Source organism: Salmo salar, chromosome ssa01 (assembly GCF_905237065.1).
Source record: "Salmo salar chromosome ssa01, Ssal_v3.1, whole genome shotgun sequence".
Taxonomy (NCBI): domain Eukaryota; kingdom Metazoa; phylum Chordata; class Actinopteri; order Salmoniformes; family Salmonidae; genus Salmo; species Salmo salar.
In genome coordinates, this window is record NC_059442.1 from 168385368 (window position 1) to 168411665 (window position 26298).

General features: G+C 42.7%; 1 protein-coding gene across 3 annotated transcripts; it reads left to right on the forward strand.

Moving 5' to 3' along the window:
- Positions 1-6878: 6878 nt before the first annotated feature.
- On the forward strand, positions 6879-24903 carry LOC106572171 (sia-alpha-2,3-Gal-beta-1,4-GlcNAc-R:alpha 2,8-sialyltransferase). Of its 3 annotated transcripts, none has more exons than XM_014146111.2 (5): positions 6879-7600; positions 9971-10033; positions 12573-12695; positions 13516-14061; positions 21117-24903. In XM_014146111.2, exons 1-5 carry the CDS (start codon positions 7437-7439, stop codon positions 21397-21399), a joined length of 1179 nt encoding a protein of 392 aa, XP_014001586.1. In that variant the 5' UTR covers positions 6879-7436; the 3' UTR covers positions 21400-24903. The 3 variants fall into 3 exon arrangements, with proteins under 3 accessions (XP_014001586.1, XP_014001568.1, XP_014001595.1); XM_014146093.2 differs by having other exon boundaries at positions 6881-7600; positions 13516-14073; XM_014146120.2 differs by lacking the exon at positions 9971-10033 and having other exon boundaries at positions 6882-7600; positions 13516-14073.
- The last annotated feature ends 1395 nt before the right edge of the window (positions 24904-26298 follow it).

A 26298-nucleotide genomic window follows, 5' to 3' on the forward strand; every position in this document is an offset into this window, starting at 1 on the left:
TACAGGAGGGTATCTCTCCAGGAACAGGGTTGGAGTTAAAACCTACAGGAGGGTATCTCTCCAGGAACAGGGTTAGAGTTAAAACCTACAGGAGGGTGTCTCTCCAGGAACAGGGTTGGTGTTTTTAGCAGTGTATAACATGGTGAAATGTAGATTTTAAAGAGGTAATCAGTGTAGAGCGTGATGAAAGCCTGTCTGTACCATTCAAACCCAGGCCCTGATTAGAAGCCACATCACCTCTTTCTCCTTCTCTGTCATGTTGCTTAACATAAAAGGATGCCTGTCCAACAGAAAGCAGGTAGATGGGTATCTTCTAGAAAGTAGAGGATGGGTCCCGGGGAGGCCAAGTTGGTAAAAAATTACAAAAAAACTGAGCAAAAAAAAAAAAACGTTTCAAAGAAAAACAGGAAGGTAATACAGAGCAAACCAAAAAAAAGTGACCCCTAATAGAGGCACATTAATGGCGATACCGCACTTGGAGCGAGTGTAGGGTTGTATCCCAATTGGCATCCTATTTCTTATTTAGGGCACTATATTTTATTCTGGTAGGGGACACGCAGCCTTGAACATTTTAGGAACCCAGGGATGCTTGGTTTAATTTAAAGGTAATGTATTGTACCAGTGGGCCTTAGAAAGATAAAAACTCCGGGGCTCTGGTCATAAGCCAATGGTATAATACGTTTTTTTGGGGGGGGGCTGCCCCTTCAATTTGCTTACGTTATATTATTGTGCATTGTGTCAACGTTTACGATTTCTTCATTAATAAAACGTTCTGAAATTACTCTACAGTTGGGCTCAGAATTATCACTGAAAACCCAACAACAACAACAATAAAACGAATACTGTTGTACAGTACTTCCATCAATACTGTTGTACAGTACTTCCATCAATACTGTTGTACAGTACTTCCATCAATACTGTTGTACAGTACTTCCATCAATACTGTTGTACAGTACTTCCATCAATACTGTTGTACAGTACTTCCATCAATACTGTTGTACAGTACTTCCATCAATACTGTTGTACAGTACTTCCATCAATACTGTTGTACAGTACTTCCATCAATACTGTTGTACAGTACTTCCATCAATACTGTTGTACAGTACTTCCATCAATCTTAGTCCCAAAGTGACAACTAAATGTAAAACTGTCTCCCCCCAAAGGAGATTTATGTATTTTGGTCAGTGTTAAACCACTCCTGCACTGCGCTGCCGTGAACTCATTCCGTTGTTTCTTTCTCTCTTCTCCCCGTCACCGGCCCCCAAACTCATCTAATGAATGAGTTTTCCCCTCTGTGAGTCAGGGTGATTGAAACTGGTCAGTTCTACGCACGCCGAAATTGATCCGGAGTGACCGTAATCAGGGCACCGCTCCCCTTGGTCAGCACGTTACTAGGCAACCACAGCTCCCCTCTCAGTTGGCCGGCGCGGCCAGCCGGTCGGTACGCCCACTCCCGACCCCCCCCCCCCCACCTACCCCAGCCCTGTCCTCATCTTAGCCATGTCCTCATCTTAACCCTGTCCTCATCTTAGCCCTGTCCTCATCTTAGCCCTGTCCTCATCTTAGCCCTGTCCTCATCTTAGCCCTGTCCTCATCTTAGCCATGTCCTCATCTTAGCCCTGTCCTCATCTTAGCCCTGTCCTCATCTTAGCCCTGTCCTCATCTTAGCCCTGTCCTCATCTTAGCCCTGTCCTCATCTTAGCCCTGACCCACATCTTAACCCTGTCCTCATCTTAGCCCTGTCCTCATCTTAGCCCTGACCCTCATCTTAACCCTGTCCTCATCTTAGCCCTGTCCTCATCTTAGCCCTGTCCTCATCTTAGCCCCGTCCTCATCTTAGCCCTGTCCCTCATCTTAACCCTGTCCTCATCTTAGCCCTGTCCTCATCTTAGCCATGTCCTCATCTTATCCATGTCCTCATCTTAGCCATGTCCTCATCTTAGCCCTGACCCTCATCTTAACCCTGTCCTCATCTTAACCCTGTCCTCATCTTAGCCATGTCCTTATCTTAGCCCTGTCCTTATCTTAGCCCTGTCCTCATCTTAGCCATGTCCTTATCTTAGCCCTGTCCTCATCTTAGCCCTGTCCTCATCTTAGCCCCGTCCCATCACAAATAGCCAGCATTTAGCCCTAGATTGGCCAGATCAACGCCCTGTCCAGTGACCTCTCCTCTCCTCTCTCTGCCTCATAAGTCAGTCCATTCCAGCTGTCCACCTCTAAACCATGACTGATGCCACACTCTCGTCTTTTGTCTATTGTCGATACGGTCTGCTGTCTATTCATGAAATAACAAAGCACTGTATGAAAGTCCATTTACTCCTCAGAATAGGAAGGTACCACAGCCCTGCCCTGGAGTAGAAATGATCAAATGTCTCCTCCAATATGGTTGAGAAGGAATTGAGGAGATAGGATGTAAGGAATCACATAAAAACTAATTGAGATAGTGAGATAGAGCCCATGATCCATCCTAGCCGCTACTGCTGACCCATCCTAGCCACTACTGCTGATCCATCCTAGCCACTACTGCTGATCCATCCTAGCCACTACTGCTGATCCATCCTAGCCACTACTGCTAATCCATCCTAGCCACTACTGCTGATCCATCCTAGCCACTACTGCTGATCCATCCTAGCCACTACTGCTGATCCATCCTAGCCACTACTGCTGATCCATCCTAGCCACTACTGCTGATCCATCCTAGCCACTACTGCTGATCCATCCTAGCCACTACTGCTGATCCATCCTAGCCACTACTGCTAATCCATCCTAGCCACTACTGCTAATCCATCCTAGCCACTACTGCTAATCCATCCTAGCCACTACTGCTAATCCATCCTAGCCACTACTGCTAGCCACCTGGCCACCACTCCCACAGCCATCATCAAGCACATGATTTCAAGTGGTGAAACCAATTTTAAGACATGCAAAACGGCAACTATTTTTCTAGGCCATCATTCAGTGGGAAAAGGGCAATTATTTGATATATATATATATATATATATATATATAGAGAGAGAGAGAGAGAGAGAGAGAGAGAGAGAGAGAGAGAGAGAGAGAGAGAGAGACGGAGGGAGTGTGTGTTTCGGCCTACACACACAGGTCCTTCATTTCCCTAGATCCTGTGCTGACTGTGTGTTGCTAGTGTACACGGCTAACTATGAGAAGTGCAATTTCAAGCTTCTTTCATTGAGACAAAGGCACAACCGTCAAGTGAACAATTATGAAGACCTCCTACTACACCTCCTCCTCCTCTACCTCTTCCACCCCCTCCTCCACTACCTCCTCCTACCTCCTCCACCACCATCTCATTCTTCCACCTCATCCTCCTCCTACCTCCTCCACCACCCTCTCCTTCTCTTCTACCTCCACCTCCTCCTCCACCACCTCCTCCTCCTTCTACCTCCTCCACCTCCTCCTACATCTCCTCCTCTTCCTCCTCCACCCCCTCCTCCACTTCCTCCTCCTCTACCTCCACCTCCTCCTTCTCCACCACCTCCTCCACCTCCTTCTCCTTCTACCTCCTTCACCTTCTACCTCCTCCTACCTCCTCCACCACCCTCTCCTTCTCTTCTACCTCCACCTCCTCCTCCACTTCCTTCTACCCCCTCCACCTCCTCCTCCTCCTCCTCCACCTTCTCCTCATCCTCCACCACCTCCTCCATCTCCACCTCCCCTACCTCCTCTTCCTCCTCCACCACCTCCTCCACCACCTCCTCCTCCTTCTACCTCCTCCACCTCCTCCTACATCTCCTCCTTCACCTCCTCCACCTTCTTCTCCTCCTCCACCACCTCCTCCATCTTGACCTCCCCCTACCTCCCCTTCCCCCTCCACCACCTCCTCTTCTACCTCCTCTACCTCCTCCTTCTACCTCTTCCACAACCATCTCCTTCTCTTCCACCACCTCCTCCTCCCCCTCCTCGTCAGTAACACTGTTCCTCTCGAGCTAACCTACATTATTTTGTGTTTGGGCTTGTGTTGTCTTGTCTCAGGTCAGCGTCGATGGAATATGAACTCATGTTCATGGAATGTGGAAGCCATAGAAACATTCCAAAAAGATGTATTAGATACTACAGTTTCAGTCATAGTTCAGTACAGATGTATGATCTTAATTTGATCACCCTGTTGCAGGATAACATTCCTGTAATGCAGAATATTTACAACAGGCTTCTGAAGTTAATTGTAATTTCCCACTTCGAAATTTCAGATTTGACTTTGACCTTACAAAAAACATGTATCAACCCCTGCAGAAATATCCATGAATTATAATTCACATAATAATTCACATTTCCTGTTGCTGCAGGATTATTTTACTGCTGTAGAAAACTGTCTTAAATGAAGATCTTAAACTTGTATGTGGCATGGAATGACATCCAAATATACTACTTTGCAACTCCACGAGTGTCCCTGACTCATTCCCTGTCAATCCATCACCCCATGCAGAATGCAACACACTGTTTGCATCTATAAAGGCACACTATTCCCAATATAGTGCACTAATTTTGATCATAGCCCATAGGGTTGTAGTGCACTATATAGGGAATATGATGCCATTTGGGATGCAAACACTGACTACAGAGGGCTGAAAGAAAAACGAACAAATGGTGATGTATGTTGTTGCCAATTTGGCTGGAAAGCAGTTTGAAGCCTATTGGCCAGGTTATTAACCCAACTGGGCTAATGGACGATTCATGGAGCCTCTTCTTCTTCTGGCCCATTGAGCACAGAGTCCATGTGACAGGAGCGGCCGAGTATGGACAGACAGAGAGATAGCCCTCTAACGCCTAATATAGCCAACCCTGGTGATCACTCCCATCTCTGATGGAGAGGAAAGAGGAGAGGACAGGAGAGGACAGGAGAGGTGGAGAGGAGAGGTGGAGAGGAGAGAAGAGGAGAGGAGAGGAGAGGAGAGGAGAGGAGAGGAGAGGAGAGGAGAGGAGAGGAGAGGAGAGGAGAGGAGAGGAGAGAGGAGAGGAGAGGAGAGGAGAGGAGAGGAGAGGAGAGGAGAGGAAAGGAGAGGAGAGGAGAGGAGAGGAGAGGTGGAGAGGAGAGAAGAGAAGAGAAGAGGAGAGGAGAGGAGAGGAGAGGAGAGGAGAGGAGAGGAGAGGAGAGGAGAGGAGAGGAGAGGAGAGGAGAGGAGAGGAGAGGAGAGGAGAGGAGAGGAGAGGAGAGGAGAGGAGAGGAGAGGAGAGGAGAGGAGAGGAGAGGAGAGGAGAGGAAAGGAGAGGAGAGGAGAGGAGAGAAGAGGAGAGGGTGGAGAAGAGAGGTGGAGAAGAGAGGAGATTAGGGGGTGAGAGGAAGAGGAGAGGGGGAGGCTAGAGGAAACGGAGATGGGGAGAAGAAGAGGAGAGGGGTGAGAAGAAGAGGAGAGGGGTGAGGTGAGAGGAAGGAGACAGGGGTGAGAGGAAGAGGAGAGCGGTGAGAGGAAGAGGAGAGGGGTGAGGTGAGAGGAAGAGGACCCGGGTGAGAGGAAGAGGAGAGGGTTGAGGGGAAGAGGAGGGGGTGAGAGGAAGAAGAGAGGGGTGAGAGGAAGAGGAGGGGTGAGAGGAAGAGGAGAGCGGTGAGAGGAAGAGGAGAGCGGTGAGAGGAAGAGGAGAGGGGTGAGGTGAGAGGAAGAGGACCGGGGTGAGAGGAAGAGGAGAGGGTTGAGGGGAAGAGGAGGGGTGAGAGGAAGAAGAGAGTGGTGACAGGAAGAGGAGGGGGTGTGGGGTGGGGTGAGATGAGAAGAAGAGGTCTGGAGCGAGAGGAGGAGGGGGGTGAGGTGACCTCTGGGACTGATAGAAGTGGAAAGGCCATTACAGAGAGAAGGGGCCCCTCTGCTCTACTGTAGCTATCTATACTATCTATACTATAGGAAACAGAGGAACAAACAGGGATGTCTATCTATACTATAGGAAACAGAGGAACAAACAGGGATGTCTATCTATACTATAGGAAACAGTAGAACAAACAGGGCTGTCTATCTATACTATAGGAAACAGAGGAAAAAACAAACAGGGATGTCTATCTATACTATAGGAAACAGAGGAACAAACAGGGATGTCTATCTATACTATAGGAAACAGAGGAACAAACAGGGATGTCTATCTATACTATAGGAAACAGAGGAACAAACAGGGATGTCTATCTATACTATAGGAAACAGAGGAACAAACAGGGATGTCTATCTATACTATAGGAAACAGAGGAACAAACAGGGATGTCTATCTATACTATAGGAAACAGAGGGACAAACAGGGATATCTATCTATACTATAGGAAACAGAGGAACAAACAGGGATGTCTATCTATACTATAGGAAACAGAGGAACAAACAGGGATGTCTATCTATACTATAGGAAACAGAGGAACAAACAGGGATGTCTATCTATACTATAGGAAACAGAGGAACAAACAGGGATGTCTATCTATACTATAGGAAACAGAGGAACAAACAGGGATGTCTATCTATACTATAGGAAACAGAGAAACAAACAGATGGACTCATTGTAAGGAATGCAGTTTAGTGTCATATGGAAAAGCTTTTTACCGTGTGTGTGTGTGTCTGTGTGTTTCAGAGACACAATAAACAATATGACAGAGGCACGGCTGACTTGTCACTGTAGTTCTAATGAACAAACAATCCTCCTGTATAACAACAACTCTGTAACGTACAGTTTACCGTCTCCCTCCTAACGTACCTCGGTGTATCGCTACAATAAACGATCATGACAGACGGCATACATAACATGTTCATATATTGTCACACATGATACCGCTCTGAACGACTTTAACACAATACAGCAAAACAACATGTTTTAGGGTGTATTAAAAAAATTAAAAAGGACTTTTTAGGACAGTCCGCAAATGAATCGCCCTACTTCACATGCTCCCTGACCTATGTTCCTGAGATGAAGATCACAATAGCACGGAACACATCTCTAGGAAGCAGGTTAAAATGTAATGCATGCTGAACAGGACCTAATCTATGCTGGGGTTTGTAAAGCAGCGTGTAGGCTAAATCACCCTTTGAAGATAGTCTAAAGGAAGACTCCGCGTCGACACTGGGACCTAAACGCCGTTGTTTATATGTTTTGATTTCCGCTATAGGTTAGCTGCTCCTTTAAGCATCCGGTACGGTTAATTAAGTAGATTCTAAATACATGCATCTTCCTGGCGACATTATTCGCACCGCATCAATTTTCGCCGCGAGGGAACGGAATGGCACGAGCAGAGGACAGGACCGGTGCACAGGGAGAACGAGAACCGCTCTGAGCCCAGAGATGTACCGTTAAAACAAGAACCAGCTGGCATTTCTCTCTGCCTCTTTACTTATGTAATGTAATATGTCAAGCTAGCGGACCGTGTCCTTTTTCTCTCGAAACGTGTCTCTTCTCCGCTGATAGCGCGACAACAACTGCCCTTGTCGTTGTACCGACGGGGATGTCAACACCGCAAGATGGTCCGCATAGCGAGCGTCCTGGGTTTGATGATGTTCAGTGTCGCTCTGCTCATACTCTCATTGATCAGCTACGTGTCAATAAAAAAAGATTTTCTCTTCATGACACCCAAATATGCAAATTCAGGTGGGCCTCGGATGTATCTGTTCCATGCGGGATTTCGGTAAGTTATGCAAGGTTTCGGTAAGTTATGCAAGGTTTCGTAATATAAATGCGTAGGGTTACTAGTACATGTGGGTATAGCCTACTGAACTGTGCACGATTTGACAGCTACATTATTCGTACGATATAATGTATAACTGTCTTTATTATCATGCACCATGTAAAGGTACATTTTTATTAAGAGAATAGCAGTTTTTTGGGGGGGAGACTGATTCTCAAACCAGAGGTTTCATATTAGGGAGGTTTATGTCGTAGATAGCTAGTAGGCTACACCACAAACCAAAAAAGGCCTGCACTTGTCACAGTAGAAACCAAACGCCTCTGTCTGTTCTCTCATCGTAATCTAAGGTTATATAAATAATCCACACATCCACATTTCCCACGATTATTGATTTAGTGAATTACAGACTGTCCGTTTATTTTTTTTAATTTTTTTATTCACCTGATATCAAGTCGAATCTCAGTCGAATGAATGAATAGCCTAACCTACAACAACAATACTGCCCAACCCCGTCGATTATATAGCATCGTTTAGTCCCCGGGTTCGTCAGGAAGAAGAAGCACAGTTCTGTCTCTTACTGATGTTGGCACCGGCTGGTTTGTATTCTCTAGCTCGAGGGAGCTGTCCTTGGTCCTGATTTACAAGTGGCGGTAGATTCATTTCCACCCTGTAATCATTCCTTCCTTTGTTGCAGGAAGCCAAGGTTATGTGGAGAGGGAGGGAAGGAAGGAGGGAGCCATTTTGCAGCAATGAGAAATTCACTTCAGGGGACATATAACTAGCCATTCCACCCAGTAACCCCCCCTCGCCATATTTTGTTCTATTTTATTCTTGTTTTGATTATAATTAGGCTACTGTGAAGGGAATCCTCAACATCAATGATTTGGCTACAGTTACTGCATGTACAGTACAAGCCTACTCATTCAAAGGTTTTTATTAATTTGGACTATTTTCTACATTGTATAATAATAGCAAAGACATCAACACTATGAAATAACACATATGGAATCATGTAGTAACAAACCAAAAAGTTTTAAACAAATATTTTAGATTCTTCAAAGTAGCCACCCTTTGCCTTGATGACAGCTTTGCACACGCTTGGAATTCTCAACCAGCTTAATCTGGAATGCTTTTCCAACAGTCTTGAATGAGTTCCCACATATGCTGAGAACTTGTTAGCTGCTTTTCTTTCACTCTGCCATCCAACTCATCCCAAACAATCTCAATTGGGTTGAGGTTGGGTGAATGTGGAGGCCAGGTCATCTGATGCAGCACTCCATCACTCTACTTCTTGGTCAAATAGCCCTTACACAGCCTGGAGGTGTGTTGGGTCATTGTCCTGTTGAAAAATAAATGACAGTCCCACTGAGCGCAAACCAGATGGGATGCCATATCGCTGCAGAAAGGTCTAATGTCCATTGCTTGTGTTTCTTGGCCCAAGCAAGTCTCTTCTTATTATTGGTGTCCTTTAGTAGTGGTTTCTTTGCAGCAACTCAATCATGAAGGACTGATTCACGCAGTCTCCTCTGAACAGTTGATGTTGAGATGTCTGTTACTTGAACTCTGTGAAACATTTATTTGGGCCGTAATTTCTGAGGCTGTGGGGATCCTCATGAGAGCCAGTTTCATCATAGCGCTTGATGGTTTTTGTGACTGCACTTGAAGATACTTTCAAAGTATTTGAAATGTTCCGGATTGACTGACCTTCATGTCTTAAAGTAATGATGGACTGTCGTTTCTCTTTGCTTATTTGTGCTGTTCTTGCCATAATATGGACTTGGTCTTTTACCAATTAGGGATATCTTCTGGACACCACCCCTACCTTGTCACAACACAACTATTTGGCTCAAATGCATTAAGAAGGAAATAAATTCCACAAATTAACTTTTAACAAGGCACACCTGTTAATTGAAATGCATTCCAGGTGACTACCTCATGAAGCTGGTTGAGAGAATGCCAAGAGTGTGCAAAGCTGTCATCAAGGAAAAGGGTGGCTAATTTGAAGAATCTCAAATATAAAATATATTTTGATTTGTTTAACACTTTTTTGGTTACTACATGATTCCATACGTGTTATTTCATAGTGTTGATGTCTTCACTATTATTCTACAATGTAGAAAATAGTACAAATAAAGAAAAACCCTTGAATGAGTAGGTGTGTCCAAACTTTTGACTGGTACTGTATATATGAATAAATTATATGGGACGCGTCCCAAATGGCATTCTATTCCCTACATAGTGTACTACTATTGACCCGATCCTTATAGGGAATATGGTTCCATTTGGAACACACCCACACTGTGTTTTTAAAAGTACTCCACCCCCCACAATCATAACATCGTCATAACACTCTATGTTTTATCCCAACAGCCACGGTCCAATCCCTTCACAAGTACGATACCATCAGGACGTCATGCAACCAATTGACATCAGGTGGCTTAATGGTTCAAAAAAGTTCATTATAGACTGCCAGTGTAGGCTACACCGTGTGTGCCCCCCCCAACTGGCACCCTATTCCCTATATAGTGCACTACTTTTGACCAGAGCCCCCATAGGGAATAGGGTGCAAGTTGGGACACAACCAGGCAGTGCATGATGCTATCCTCCCGTAAAACTAATAATGGCAGTGCTTGCTAGCTAACTAGCCTACATGCTAATGCTATTGCTAGCCTTGTTTACCTGTCAACAGGTCAGTTAGAGGAGCAGACAGGCATCATACCCTTTTCACAATACTGACCCAGACCAAGCCGTGCTGTACTGGGCAAGCCAGCACAGTACGGTTTCGAGTCAGCACCATTGTGTGAATCTGGTAATAATGTCCCATTGCATGAGTCTAATAATAACACCGCAATGAAATAGAATGACGGCTAGCTACCGCTTTAAAATGGGAAACATAACAATGGCACTATAGTTCTTTACAGAGCTTGTTAATTACTTTATTAGGAAATAGAGTGACAGGAGTTGTGGAACAAGGAGAGGAAGCGGGTGGAGGGGAGTGATGAGGGTGGAGGAGAGGAGGGGAGGGTGGAGGAGAGGAGAGGAGGGTGGAGGAGAGGAGGGGAGGGGAGGGTGGAGGAGAGGAAAGGAGGGTGGAGGAGAGGAGAGGAGGGTGGAGGAGAGGAGGGTGGAGGGAGAGGAGGGTGGAGGAGAGGAGAGGAGGGTGGAGGAGAGGAGGGTGGAGGAGAGGAGGGTGGAGCTTGTTAATTACTTTATTAGGAAATAGAGTGACAGGAATTGTGGAACAAGGAGAGGAAGCGGGTGGAGGGGAGTGATGAGGGTGGAGGAGAGGAGGGGAGGGTGGAGGAGAGGAGAGGAGGGTGGAGGAGAGGAGGGGAGGGTGGAGGAGAGGAGAGGAGGGGAGGGTGGAGGAGAGGAGAGGAGGGTGGAGGAGAGGAGAGGAGGGTGGAGGAGAGGAGAGGAGGGTGGAGGAGAGGGTAGAGGAGAAGAGAGGAGGGTGGAGGAGAGGAGAGGAGGGTGGAGGAGAGGAGGGTGGAGGAGAGGAGAGGAGGGTGGAGGAGAGGAGAGGAGGGTGGAGGAGAGGAGAGGAGGGTGGAGGAGAGGAGGGTGGAGGAGAGGAGAGGAGGGTAGAGGAGAGGAGACTAGAGAAGAGGAGGATGGTGTAGGCTTGAAAACCCAACCCTAGGCAACAATGATTAGGATCTGGTTTCAGTTATGGACTCTTTAGAGAAACTACGGCTCTACTTTATCCACTTAAAATAAAATATAAAATAGTAGCTTGCAAGATTTTTAATGAGTGCATTTCGCAATTGGCCATTTTGGATCAACTAACTTCACTAAAACAGGCGGTAGGTAGCCTAGTGGTTAGAGGGTAGAGGCGGTAGGTAGCCTAGTGGTTAGAGCGTGGAGGCGGTAGGTAGCCTAGTGGTTAGAAAGTAGAGGCGGTAGGTAGCCTAGTGGTTAGAGCGTTGGGCCAGTAACCGAAAGGTTGCTAGATCGAAGCCCCGAGCTGGTTGTTCAAATCTGTCGTTCTGCCCCTGAACAAGGCAGTTAACCCACTGTTCCTAGGCCGTCATTGTAAATAAGAATTTGTTCTTAACTGACTTGCCTAGTTAAATAAAGGATTAAAAAAAAAACACTGCAAAGTTTTTGCCTGCAAACATTGGTTTTGAATTGCAACATTCTGGCAGTTCTGCCTCGTCATTTGTTGAAGACAGACAACAATTTTTTTTCCCTTATATATTTTTTCTTTCCCTTATTCGAAGTTGCCAAAAGAGTCTGTCATTGAAACTAGAACCTTGTCACTGTTGCCTAGGAGGGTGGAGGAGAGGAGAGGAGAGGAGGGTGGAGGAGAGGAGGGTGGAGGAGAGGAGGGTGGAGGAGAGGAGGAGAGGAGAGGAGAGGAGGGTGGAGGAGAGGAGGGTGGAGGAGAGGAGGAGAGGAGAGGAGAGGAGGGTGGAGGAGAGGAGGGTGGAGGAGAGGAGAGGAGGGTGGAGGAGAGGAGAGGAGGGTGGAGGAGAGGAGGGTGGAGGAGAGGAGGGTGGAGGAGAGGAGAGGAGGGTGGAGGAGAGGAGGGTGGAGGAGAGGAGGGTGGAGGAGAGGAGAGGAGGGTGTAGGAGGGTGGAGGAGAGGAGAGGAGGGTGGAGGAGGGTGGAGGAGAGGAGGGTGGAGGAGAGGGTGTTGGACGCTAATCAGGCCCTGCTTCTACCAGCTTCCTGCCTATCAGTAACATCAGAACCAACTGGGTTGGCCTCCCTTCCCTCTCTAATGGACACAACACACTGTTTCTGTGGTTGTCTCTGTCAAAAAAAAGGAGGTTGGTTCTTCTTACACTTAATAAACAAACTACAGAATATTCCTTTTTGCAAAACAGAAAAACAAATATTCCTTTCGCCAATTTTGTTTTTCTGTCTTGGAGTTGCAAGTAGCATGGGAAAAATAGACAATTTACGGATAGACACTTCCATTTTGGTCCAAGCCTTCTCTAGTGTGTATCAATGTCTCCGTACAACAGGTCTCAGCTGGCTATGAAGTACCTGGACCCGGCTTTCACCCCTCTGACCAAGGCCCTGAACGAGGGCCTGCAGGAGAACGCCTCCAAATGGCGCTATAACAGAACAGCGTTCACAGAACAGAGGTGAAGTAGCCCTATAGGATACATCTGGGTGCTGTAAAACCAGTTGTTATTGTACACATTCAGGTTGTACCCTCACCGTTTCAAAACGCTTTGTGCCTAATGAACATGACCCAGACCAGGCATAGTCTCCGGTTACAGCCTTGAAGAGTCAAATATTAGCAGCTGGTTTGGTTCTGATTTTGGTGCCAAGATTATTTAAACCAGATACTAAGCTGGGTTCAAATGCATGAGTATTCAAGTATTTGTATTTTAAATACTTATTTTCTGTGTATTTGAGTGTTTTCAAATAATGTAGCTGAATCCCCCATCGTATTTTGGGTACTTGAAAGTATTTTCAAATAATACTAGGCTATTTGAAACTATTTTCCATATACATTTCAAATACCCTTAGGGCCAAACAGACCTGGGTTCAAATTCATGGAGTATTTAAATATTTGTATTTGAAAAAACACTCTGTGTATTTGCGTATTTTCAAATACATGCCAATACTTTCCAAATGTATTTCCAAATACATTCTAATATTTTTTTTCCAAATACTTCGAAATGTGAAAGTAATTTAAATACTTAAAATAGTATTTGAACCCAGGTCTGCTAATTTATGGGGTGTATATTTACAATATTTACAATAAGTGTGCATCCCATTTGGCACCCTATTCCCTATATAGTGCAGTACTTTTGACCAGAGCCCTATAGAACACTATTCCCTATATAGTGCACTACTTTTGACCAGGGCCCTATCGGCCTTGAATAGGAAATAGGGTTCCATTTGGAATTCAGCCTAACATTTCCCCCCCCTATCTGATCTCCCCATCTCTTCAAGAAAAGAGATCTCTCATCACATCGACATCGCCCACAACTTCACCCTGACCCGGAGCAGCGTGCGCGTGGGTCAGCTGATGCACTACGACTACTCCAGCCACAAGTACGTGTTCTCTATCGGTGAGAACTTCAAGTCCCTGCTTCCCGAGGCCTCCCCCATCGTCAACAAGCACTACAATGTGTGTGCCGTGGTGGGGAACAGCGGCATCCTCACAGGGAGTCGCTGCGGCCCCGAGATCGAGAAGTTTGACTTCGTCTTCCGCTGCAACTTCGCTCCCACCGAGATCTTCCGCCGGGACGTGGGGCGGAGGACGAACCTCACGACCTTTAACCCCAGCATCCTGGAGAAGTACTACAACAACCTGCTGACCATCCAAGACAGGAACAACTTCTTCCTGAGTCTGAAGAAGCTGGACAGGGCCATACTCTGGATCCCTGCCTTCTTCTTCCACACCTCGGCCACGGTGACCAGGACCCTGGTCGACTTCTTTGTGGAGCACAGAGGACAGCTGAAGGTTCAGCTGGCGTGGCCTGGCAACATCATGCAGTACGTCAACAGGTAACACTGGACACACCTGACTGATTGATTGATTGATTTATGGTTAATTTATTGATTGATTGGTTGATGATGTTATTGTCCTTCAAGAGGAAAAATGTTTCCACTGCTCAGAAGTTACATAGAATCACAACTGGACACACCCAAAATAGTATTGGACAGAGAGATCTGTCTGTGAACGGGTCTGAAACAGAGAGGGAGATCTGTCTGTGAACGGGTCTGAAACAGAGAGGGAGATCTGTCTGTGAACGGGTCTGAAACAGAGAGGGAGATCTGTCTGTGAATGGGTCTGAAACAGAGAGGGAGATCTGTCTGTGAATGGGTCTGAAACAGAGAGGGAGATCTGTCTGTGAACGGGTCTGAAACAGAGAGGGAGATCTGTCTGTGAATGGGTCTGAAACAGAGAGGGAGATCTGTCTGTGAACGGGTCTGAAACAGAGAGGGAGATCTGTCTGTGAACTAGTCTGAGTTTAATTTCAGAAGAGACTGGGGATGCGTCCCAGATGGTACCCTATTCCCTACGTAGTGCACTACTTTTGACCAGAGCCCTACGTGCCGTTGTCGAAAGTAGTGCACTACGTGGGGAATGGGGTGCCATTTGGGACATGGACTGGTTGTGCTGTAATCTCCCTCAATCCCATTAAAGTAACCTGCTCGGACAGGATTGCTCCGTTTAAGAAGCTCAGTCTGCCTTAAAACACCTGAACTGTCTGTTGTGCCCATTGATAAGGGACCAGTTGTATTTTCCTTCCAGTAGGGAATGTGATAAAGCATCAACGGTTTAAATTACTTTTCTACTTAATACTGGAGCAATTACAGATAAACACACAAACACACATAAACACACACACACACATTAACACACACACACATATAAACACACATAAACACACATAAACACATATAACACACAGAAACACACACATAAACACACACACACATTAAGACACACACACATATAAACACACTTAAACACACATAAACACACACACACATAAACACACATAAAGACACACAAAAACACACAAACACACACACACACATTAAGACACACACACACATAAAGACACACATAAACACATATAACACACATAAACACACATAAACACACACACATAAAGACACACATAAACACATATAACACACATAAACACACATAAACACACACACACGTTGTCATGGCTTCACCGATGTTATCGCCCCGCCCTGTTTTCCTAACCATCCTATTACCATGCCTCCTCCTCCTCCTCCCCATTCTAACAGTATCCATTCTAACAGTATCCATTCTAACAGTACCCATTCTAACAGTACCCATTCTAACAGTACCCATTCTAACAGTACCCATTCTAACAGTACCCATTCTAACAGTACCCATTCTAACAGTATCCATTCTAACAGTACCCATTCTAACAGTATCCATTCTAACAGTATCCATTCTAACAGTACCCATTCTAACAGTACCCATTCTAACAGTATCCATCTAACAGTATCCATTCTAACAGTATCCATTCTAACAGTACCCATTCTACCCACATTCTAACAGTATCCATTCTAACAATACCCATTCTAACAGTACCCATTCTAACAGTATCCATTCTAACAGTATCCATTCTAACAGTATCCATTCTAACAGTACCCATTCTACCCACATTCTAACAGTATCCATTCTAACAGTACCCATTCTAACAGTACCCATTCTAACAGAATCCATTCTAACAGTATCCATTCTAACAGTACCCATTCTAACAGTAACCATTCTAACAGTATCCATTCTAACAGTATCCATTCTAACAGTACCCATTCTAACAGTATCCATTCTAACAGTACCCATTCTAACAGTATCCATTCTACCCACATTCTAACAGTATCCATTCTAACAGTATCCATTCTAACAGTATCCATTCTACCCACATTCTAACAGTATCCATTCTAACAGTACCCATTCTAACAGTACCCATTCTAACAGTACCCATTCTAACAGTATCCATTCTACCCACATTCTAACAGTATCCATTCTAACAGTACCCATTCTACCCACATTCTAACAGTATCCATTCTAACAGTATCCATTCTAACAGTATCCATTCTAACAGTATCCATTCTAACAGTACCCATTCTAACAGTATCCATTCTAACAGTATCCATCTAACAGTATCCATTCTACCCACATTCTAACAGTATCCATTCTAACAGTATCCATTCTAACAGTATCCATTCTAACAGTACCCATTCTAACAGTATCCATTCTACCCACATTCTAACAGTATCTATTCTAACAGTACCCATTCTAACAGTATCCATTCTAACAGTACCCATTCTAACAGTATCCATTCTAGCAGTATCCATTCTAACAGTATCCATTCTAACAGTATCCATTCTAACAGTATCCATTCTAACAGTACCCATTCTAACAGTACCCATTCTAACAGTATCCATTCTAACAGTATCCATTCTAACAGTACCCATTCTACCCACATTCTAACAGTATCCATTCTAACAGTACCCATTCTAACAGTACCCATTCTAACAGTATCCATTCTATCAGTACCCATTCTAACAGTATCCATTCTAACAGTATCCATTCTAACAGTACCCATTCTAACAGTACCCATTCTAACAGTATCCATTCTAACAGTATCCATTCTAACAGTATCCATTCTAACAGTACCCATTCTACCCACATTCTAACAGTATCCATTCTAACAGTACCCATTCTAACAGTACCCATTCTAACAGTATCCATTCTAACAGTATCCATTCTAACAGTACCCATTCTAACAGTATCCATTCTAACAGTACCCATTCTAACAGTATCCATTCTAACAGTATCCATTCTAACAGTATCCATTCTAACAGTACCCATTCTAACAGTATCCATTCTAACAGTATCCATTCTAACAGCATCCATTCTAACAGTATCCATTCTAACAGTACCCATTCTAACAGTATCCATTCTAACAGTACCCATTCTAACAGTATCCATTCTAACAGTACCCATTCTAACAGTATCCATTCTACCCACATTCTAACAGTATCCATTCTAACAGTATCCATTCTAACAGTATCCATTCTACCCACATTCTAACAGTATCCATTCTAACAGTACCCATTCTAACAGTACCCATTCTAACAGTACCCATTCTAACAGTATCCATTCTACCCACATTCTAACAGTATCCATTCTAACAGTACCCATTCTACCCACATTCTAACAGTATCCATTCTAACAGTATCCATTCTAACAGTATCCATTCTAACAGTATCCATTCTAACAGTACCCATTCTAACAGTATCAATTCTAACAGTATCCATCTAACAGTATCCATTCTACCCACATTCTAACAGTATCCATTCCAACAGTATCCATTCTAACAGTATCCATTCTACCCACATTCTAACAGTATCTATTCTAACAGTACCCATTCTAACAGTATCCATTCTAACAGTATCCATTCTAACAGTATCCATTCTAACAGTATCCATTCTAACAGTATCCATTCTAACAGTATCCATTCTAACAGTACCCATTCTAACAGTACCCATTCTAACAGTATCCATTCTAACAGTATCCATTCTAACAGTACCCATTCTACCCACATTCTAACAGTATCCATTCTAACAGTACCCATTCTAACAGTCTCCATTCTAACAGCATCCATTCTAACAGTATCCATTCTAACAGTATCCATTCTAACAGTATCCATTCTAACAGTATCCATTCTAACAGTACCCATTCTAACAGTACCCATTCTAACAGTATCCATTCTAACAGTATCCATTCTAACAGTACCCATTCTACCCACATTCTAACAGTATCCATTCTAACAGTACCCATTCTAACAGTACCCATTCTAACAGTATCCATTCAATCAGTACCCATTCTAACAGTATCCATTCTAACAGTATCCATTCTAACAGTACCCATTCTAACAGTACCCATTCTAACAGTATCCATTCTAACAGTATCCATTCTAACAGTATCCATTCTAACAGTACCCATTCTACCCACATTCTAACAGTATCCATTCTAACAGTACCCATTCTAACAGTACCCATTCTAACAGTATCCATTCTAACAGTACCCATTCTAACAGTATCCATTCTAACAGTACCCATTCTAACAGTATCCATTCTAACAGTATCCATTCTAACAGTATCCATTCTAACAGTATCCATTCTAACAGTATCCATTCTAACAGTATCCATTCTAACAGTATCCATTCTAACAGTACCCATTCTAACAGTATCCATTCTAACAGTATCCATTGTAACAGTATCCATTCTAACAGTATCCATTCTAACAGTAACCATTCTAACAGTATCCATTCTAACAGTATCCATTCTAACAGTACCCATTCTAACAGTATCCATTCTATCAGTACCCATTCTAACAGTATCCATTCTAACAGTACCCATTCTACCCACATTCTAACAGTATCCATTCTAACAGTACCCATTCTACCCACATTCTAACAGTATCCATTCTAACAGTATCCATTCTAACAGTACCCATTCTGACAGTATCCATTCTAACAGTATCCATTCTAACAGTACCCATTCTACCCACATTCTAACAATATCCATTCTAACAGTACCCATTCTGACAGTAACCATTCTAACAGTATCCATTCTAACAGTACCCATTCTAACAGTACCCATTCTAACAGTATCCATTCTACCCACATTCTAACAGTATCCATTCTAACAGTACCCATTCTAACAGTACCCATTCTAACAGTATCCATTCTAACAGTATCCATTCTAACAGTATCCATTCTACCCACATTCTAACAGTATCCATTCTAACAGTATCCATTCTAACAGTACCCATTCTAACAGTGTCCATTCTAACAGTATCCATTCTAACAGTATCCATTCTAACAGTACCCATTCTAACATTATCCATTCTAACAGTATCCATTCTAACAGTACCCATTCTAACAGTATCCATTCTAACAGTACCCATTCTAACAGTATCCATTCTATCAGTACCCATTCTAGCAGTATCCATTCTAACAGTACCCATTCTACCCACATTCTAACAGTATCCATTCTAACAGTACCCATTCTACCCACATTCTAACAGTATCCATTCTAACAGTACCCATTCTAACAGTATCCATTCTAACAGTATCCATTCTAACAGTACCCATTCTAACAGTAACCATTCTAACAGTATCCATTCTAACAGTACCCATTCTAACAGTACCCATTCTAACAGTACCCATTCTAACAGTACCCATTCTAACAGTATCCATTCTAACAGTATCCATTCTAACAGTATCCATTCTACCCACATTCTAACAGTATCCATTCTAACAGTATCCATTCTAACAGTACCCATTCTAACAGTGTCCATTCTAACAGTATCCATTCTAACAGTATCCATTCTAACAGTACCCATTCTAACATTATCCATTCTAACAGTATCCATTCTAACAGTACCCATTCTAACAGTATCCATTCTAACAGTACCCATTCTAACAGTATCCATTCTACCCACATTCTAACAGTATCCATTCTAACAGTACCCATTCTAACAGTACCCATTCTAACAGTATCCATTCTAACAGTATCCATTCTAACAGTACCCATTCTAACAGTACCCATTCTAACAGTATCCATTCTAACAGTATCCATTCTAACAGTATCCATTCTAACAGTACCCATTCTAACAGTATCCATTCTAACAGTATCCATTCTAACAGTATCCATTCTAACTGTACCCATTCTAACAGTATCCATTCTAACAGTATCCATTCTACCAGTATCCATTCTAACAGTACCCATTCTAACAGTATCCATTCTAACAGTATCCATTCTACCAGTATCCATTCTAACAGTACCCATTCTAACAGTATCCATTCTAACAGTATCCATTCTAACAGTATCCATTCTAACAGTATCCATTCTACCCACATTCTAACAGTATCCATTCTAACAGTATCCATTCTAACAGTACCCATTCTAACAGTATCCATTCTAACAGTATCCATTCTAACAGTATCCATTCTAACAGTACCCATTCTAACAGTATCCATTCTAACAGTATCCATTCTAACAGTATCCATTCTAACAGTACCCATTCTACCCACATTCTAACAGTATCCATTCTAACAGTACCCATTCTAACAGTACCCATTCTAACAGTATCCATTCTACCCACATTCTAACAGTATCCATTCTAACAGTACCCATTCTAACAGTACCCATTCTAACAGTATCCATTCTAACAGTATCCATTCTAACAGATTCCATTCTAACAGTATCCATTCTAACAGTACCCATTCTAACAGTATCCATTCTAACAGTATCCATTCTAACAGTATCCATTCTAACAGTACCCATTCTAACAATATCCATTCTAAGAGTATCCATTCTAACAGTATCCATTCTAACAGTATCCATTCTAACAGTATCCATTCTTCCCACATTCTAACAGTACCCATTCTAACAGTATCCATTCTAACAGTACCCATTCTAACAGTACCCATTCTAACAGTATCCATTCTAACAGTATCCATTCTAACAGTACCCATTCTAACAGTATCCATTCTAACAGTATCCATTCTAACATTATCCATTCTAACAGTATCCATTCTACCCACATTCTAACAGTATCCATTCTAACAGTATCCATTCTAACAGTATCCATTCTAACAGTACCCATTCTAACAGTATCCATTCTAACAGTATCCATTCTAACAGTATCCATTCTAACAGTACCCATTCTAACAGTATCCATTCTAACAGTATCCATTCTAACAGTATCCATTCTACCCACATTCTAACAGTATCCATTCTAACAGTATCCATTCTAACAGTATCCATTCTAACAGTACCCATTCTAACAGTACCCATTCTAACAGTATCCATTCTAACAGTATCCATTCTAACAGTACCCATTCTAACAGTATCCATTCTAACAGTATCCATTCTAACAGTACCCATTCTAACAGTATCCATTCTAACAGTACCCATTCTAACAGTATCCATTCTAACAGTGTCCATTCTAACCCTGTCTGTTCTGTTGGTCTGTGCTGCAGATACTGGAAGACCAAGCAGCTGTCACCGAAGCGTCTGAGCACGGGGATCCTCATGTACACTCTGGCCTCTTCCATGTGTGAGGAGATCCACCTGTACGGCTTCTGGCCCTTTGGCTGGGACCCCAACACGGGCAAGGAGCTTCCCTACCACTACTACGACAAGAAGGGTACCAAGTTCACCACCAAGTGGCAGGAGTCCCACCAGCTGCCAGCAGAGTTCAAACTGCTCTATAGGATGCACACAGAGGGACTTATCAAACTGACACTCTCACATTGTGCCTAGACCTGACTGGACTGGACCAAACCAGACTGGACCGGACCGAGCTGGACCTGACTGGACTGGACCGAACCAGACTGGACCAGACTGTCCTGGACCTGACTGGACTGGACCGAACCAGACTGGACTGGACTGTCCAGGACCTGACTGGACTGGCCCGAACCAGACTGGACCATGACCGACCTGGACTGGACCGAACCAGACCGGACCAGACTAGCATGGACTAGATCAGACTAAAAGTTTTCTGGTTAAGAAGGTGCTATACAACCAGATCACAACCAACTGGTCTCTGTTACTGTACAACCAAGTATAAAGGTAACGTCTGTTTTATGACAACATCAATAAATATTTTTGGTTGTTGTCTGGTTGAGATAGACTTATTTTCTGGTTGACTAGAAACAAGGGTTCCAGAAGGGTTCTTCGGCTGTCCCAGTAGGATAACCTTTTTTTTGCTTCCAGGTACCTGAGTTCTACCTGCAACCAAAAAAAGGGTTCTTAAGTGAGTATATTTGGCGCATGTGACAAATAAAGTATGATTTGAGTTTTCCTATGGCGACTGCTGAAGAACCCTTTGGTTATTGAGAACACCTTTTTTTTCTGAGTGTACAACCTGACCATGACGTCATAAAATATGTCTTTGTGATGTCATTGCGACCAACTTTGCCCGCTGCGATGAGTGCGTGAGAGCAATAGGCACTAGCGCCTGTGCTATCTGATCCGAGATGGCTGCCCAAGATGGCTGCCCAAGATGGCTGCCATGTTGCTGCCTGCTAGTGCTATGCTTTGATACAGATAAACTACAGCAGATATACTACAGCAGATATACTACAGCAGATATACTACAGCAGATAAACTAAAACAGATAAACTACAGCAGATAAACTACAACAGATAAACTACAAGACAGTAATATCAGCCTATATCTTTATAACCTGAGCTCATCATTCTTTATCAGAGCTGTGGTTAACTTATGGCACAATAGAAACAACAGAAATAGAAACTACAGAAATTCCTGTGTTTATGTTATACATGTGCTGGTGCAAGCTGGTTATATTTATACAAAATTATTATGTTGATTATTCTGGGGGGTTTTTTCTCAGAAGATATCTATCCTGAAATAGAACTACACAGATATCTATCCTGAAATAGAACTACACAGATATCTATCCTGAAATAGAACTACACAGATATCTATCCTGAAATAGAACTATACAGATATCTATCCTGAAATAGAACTATACAGATATCTATCCTGAAATAGAACTACACAGATATCTATCCTGAAATAGAACTACACGGATATCTATCCTGAAATAGAACTATACAGATATCAATCCTGAAATAGAACTACACAGATATCTATCCTGAAATAGAACTACACAGATATCTATCCTGAAATAGAACTACACAGATATCTATCCTGAAATAGAACTACACGGATATCTATCCTGAAATAGAACTATACAGATATCAATCCTGAAATAGAACTACACAGATATCTATCCTGAAATAGAACTACACAGATATCTATCCTGAAATAGAACTACACAGATATCTATCCTGAAATAGAACTACACAGATATCTATCCTGAAATAGAACTACACAGATATCTATCCTGAAATAGAACTACACGGATATCTATCCTGAAATAGAACTATACAGATATCTATCCTGAAATAGAACTACACTGATATCTATCCTGAAATAGAACTACACAGATATCTATCCTGAAATAGAACTATACAGATATCTATCCTGAAATAGAACTACACTGATATCTATCCTGAAATAGAACTACACAGATATCTATCCTGAAATAGAACTACACAGATATCTATCCTGAAATAGAACTACACAGATATCTATCCTGAAATAGAACTACACAGATATCTATCCTGAAATAGAACTATACAGATATCTATCCTGAAATAGAACTACACAGATATCTATCCTGAAATAGAACTACACAGATATCTATCCTGAAATAGAACTACACAGATATCTATCCTGAAATAGAACTACACAGATATCTATCCTGAAATAGAACTATACAGATATCTAACTTCTACAACGGGGATTCCCATTCAAGTCAATGGGTCTGTGATGGGATTTATATCTGTATCCATGCTCGTTCAAGGGCTCTGTGTATGTAGTGTCTTGGTGGGAAGGATTGGGAATGTGGTCTTCTGTTTTGAGATGGATTGAGGATGGGTTTTTCTGTTTTGAGATGGATTGAGGATGGGTTTTTCTGTTTTGAGATGGATTGGGCTGGTTAATGTGGCATAACCAGGCTGGGATGGTGTGGGGTGAGACGGTAATACCACAACTGGTTCTAATAGGATACTGTGTACTGTTCATTCAAATTCTGAGTTATTATTATATACAAATGAGACTAACTAATTGTTGTTGAACAAACACAACTATTTTTGTAATCTTAACTAATTTCAAATAGCTATTTTTCTCCTGGTCTTACAAAGTTTACGTGGCATTTGTTTGTCCTTGTTGAAAGTTAACTTGCTCCTTATCTGTGGATGACTTATTAAATGAATAATCAGATATTGTATGTATATTGATATACTTTACATATCTATGATACTTGTTTATTTCAATATATCGATATGTCAACCTGAAATAATGACATAGAAATTAATGATGTAACGAATTATCAAATTTTATTGGAGGATATTGGGCAGGATGTTATTTTCTTGTTTTGTATTGTTGTTTCCTCGATGCCAATGATGATTTTTTTTATTGTTTTTCTAATTATCACGTTACCATTTTTAATTATGACATAATTTACTCTTTGACTTGCTTACAGATGAATCAATTCTTACAGCCTTGGAATAATGCTGTTAATATTTACCAGCCTGGGAATGTTTTCTGTTAATACTCAAAGCTCCTGCAAAGCCACAGCAAATAGCACATAGCTACAACACATTTGATATATCCTGAGAAACATAGAGGCATTTACATATTTTTTTTTAAACTTTATTTAAACTAGGCAAGTCAGTTAAGAACGAATTCTTATTTACAATGACGGCCTACCGGGGGACAGTGGGTTAAACTGCCTTGTTCGGGGGGCAGAACGACAGATTTTTACCTTGTCAGCTCGGGGATTTGATCTAGCAAACCTTTCGGTTACTAGCCCAACGCTTTAACCACTAGGCTAACTTAAGGAGGAATCGTTGAAGAATTGTAATTTTATAAGGAAAATTGCTAGCATCATCTATAAATTGGATGTATGTCAACAACATGGTTACTGTAATGTCATCTTATTGTACACCAAAGACTACAGAGATTAGATTTATTGCAAAACAGCCTTATTAGCAAGCTAATAGAAACTCCGTCAGAGCAGCTTGGGAACTCTTATATAGCTACAATGCTACAATGTAGCTACAAAATAATTTTATATTTGAACCAAGAACAAGAGTCATAGCCTCTGAAATGAATGAAAAATAATTATTATGTAAAGTATTTCAAGTATAATTAAGTATAATAAAAGTATTATTATGTAAAGTATTTCAAGTATAATAAAGTATAATAAAAGTAGTATTATGTATCCATAGAACCAGACTACTACAGAACAGTAAAGGTACTGGTCCAGACTACTACAGTACAGTAAAGGTACTGGTCCAGACTACTACAGAACAGTAAAGGTACTGGTCCAGACTACTACAGAACAGTAAAGGTACTGGTCCAGACTAGACAGGCTCAGACAAGGTCAGACAGGACAGACAGGCTCAGGACAGGCTAGACAGGTCAGACAGGCTCAGACAGGCTAGACAGGTCAGACAGGCTCAGACAGGCTAGACAGGTCAGACAGGCTCAGACAGGCTAGACAGGTCAGACAGGCTCAGACAGGCTAGACAGGTCAGACAGGCTCAGACAGGCTAGACAGGTCAGACAGGCTCAGACAGGCTAGACAGGTCAGACAGGCTCAGACAGGCTAGACAGGTCAGACAGGCTCAGACAGGCTAGACAGGTCAGACAGGCTCAGGGCAGGCTAGACAGGTCAGACAGGCTCAGACAGGCTAGACGGGTCAGACAGGCTCAGACAGGCTAGACGGGTCAGACAGGCTCAGACAGGCTAGACGGGTCAGACAGGCTCAAACAAGCTCAGTATCGTTTTAAATTTACCTCACACATACAATACAGAGCATAACATAAGCAAGGCCCCCCCCTCTCTCTCTCTCTTTTCTCTCTCTCTCTCTCTCTCTCTCTCTCTCTCTCTCTCTCTCTCTCTCTCTCTCTCTCTCTCTCTCTCTCTCTCTCTCTCTCTCTCTCTCAAAATTCTAATTCAAATTCAAGCTGCTTTATTGCCGTGGAAAACATTGCGTCAATATTGCCAAAGCAACAATGTAAACAATATGCATTGTAATAAATGTATGAATAATAATAATATAAAACTCTCTCTCTCTCTCTCTCTCGCTCTCTCACATTCTCTCTCTTTTCTCTCTTTTCTCTTTCTCCTTCTCTCCTCTCTCTCCCTACTTCTCTCCTTTCTCTCTCTCTCTCTGACTCTCTCTCTCCTTTCGATCTCTTCTCTCTCTCTCTCTGTCTCCCTCTCTCTCCTTTCGATCTCTTTCTCTCTCTCTCTCTCTCTCTCTCTCTCTCTGTCTGTTTATTCACCACCTCTGACTCTCACCACATGGCTCCTGTCCACAGTCCAATACACACAATCATTAAAGGCTGCTTCATTGACTTTCCTTTGGAATCAATTATTTTGTATTCCGTCTGTCTTCCAGCCCTTGACTGAAGAGCTTTTAGGCTTTCCAAAGCTCACGGGTTATGAAGTCCTTCTTTTCTACTCTCTCATCTTCTTCTATGGTTGTCTGCAATGACCCTTTATTTTCCTCCCTGAAAGGAAATGGATCAGGCCTATATCATACAGCAAAAGGCCTCTAT

What these genes read in the sequence shown, in the direction of transcription:
- LOC106572171 (XM_014146093.2), top strand. Translation starts at nt 7,437, where the DNA reads ATGGTCCGCATAGCGAGCGTCCTGGGTTTGATGATGTTCAGTGTCGCT. An exon ending in ATGCAACCAATTGACATCAG is followed by an intron (nt 10,034 to 12,572) that starts GTGGCTTAATGG and finishes TCCGTACAACAG; the next exon opens with GTCTCAGCTGGCTATGAAGT. An exon ending in ATCATGCAGTACGTCAACAG is followed by an intron (nt 14,074 to 21,116) that starts GTAACACTGGAC and finishes TCTGTGCTGCAG; the next exon opens with ATACTGGAAGACCAAGCAGC.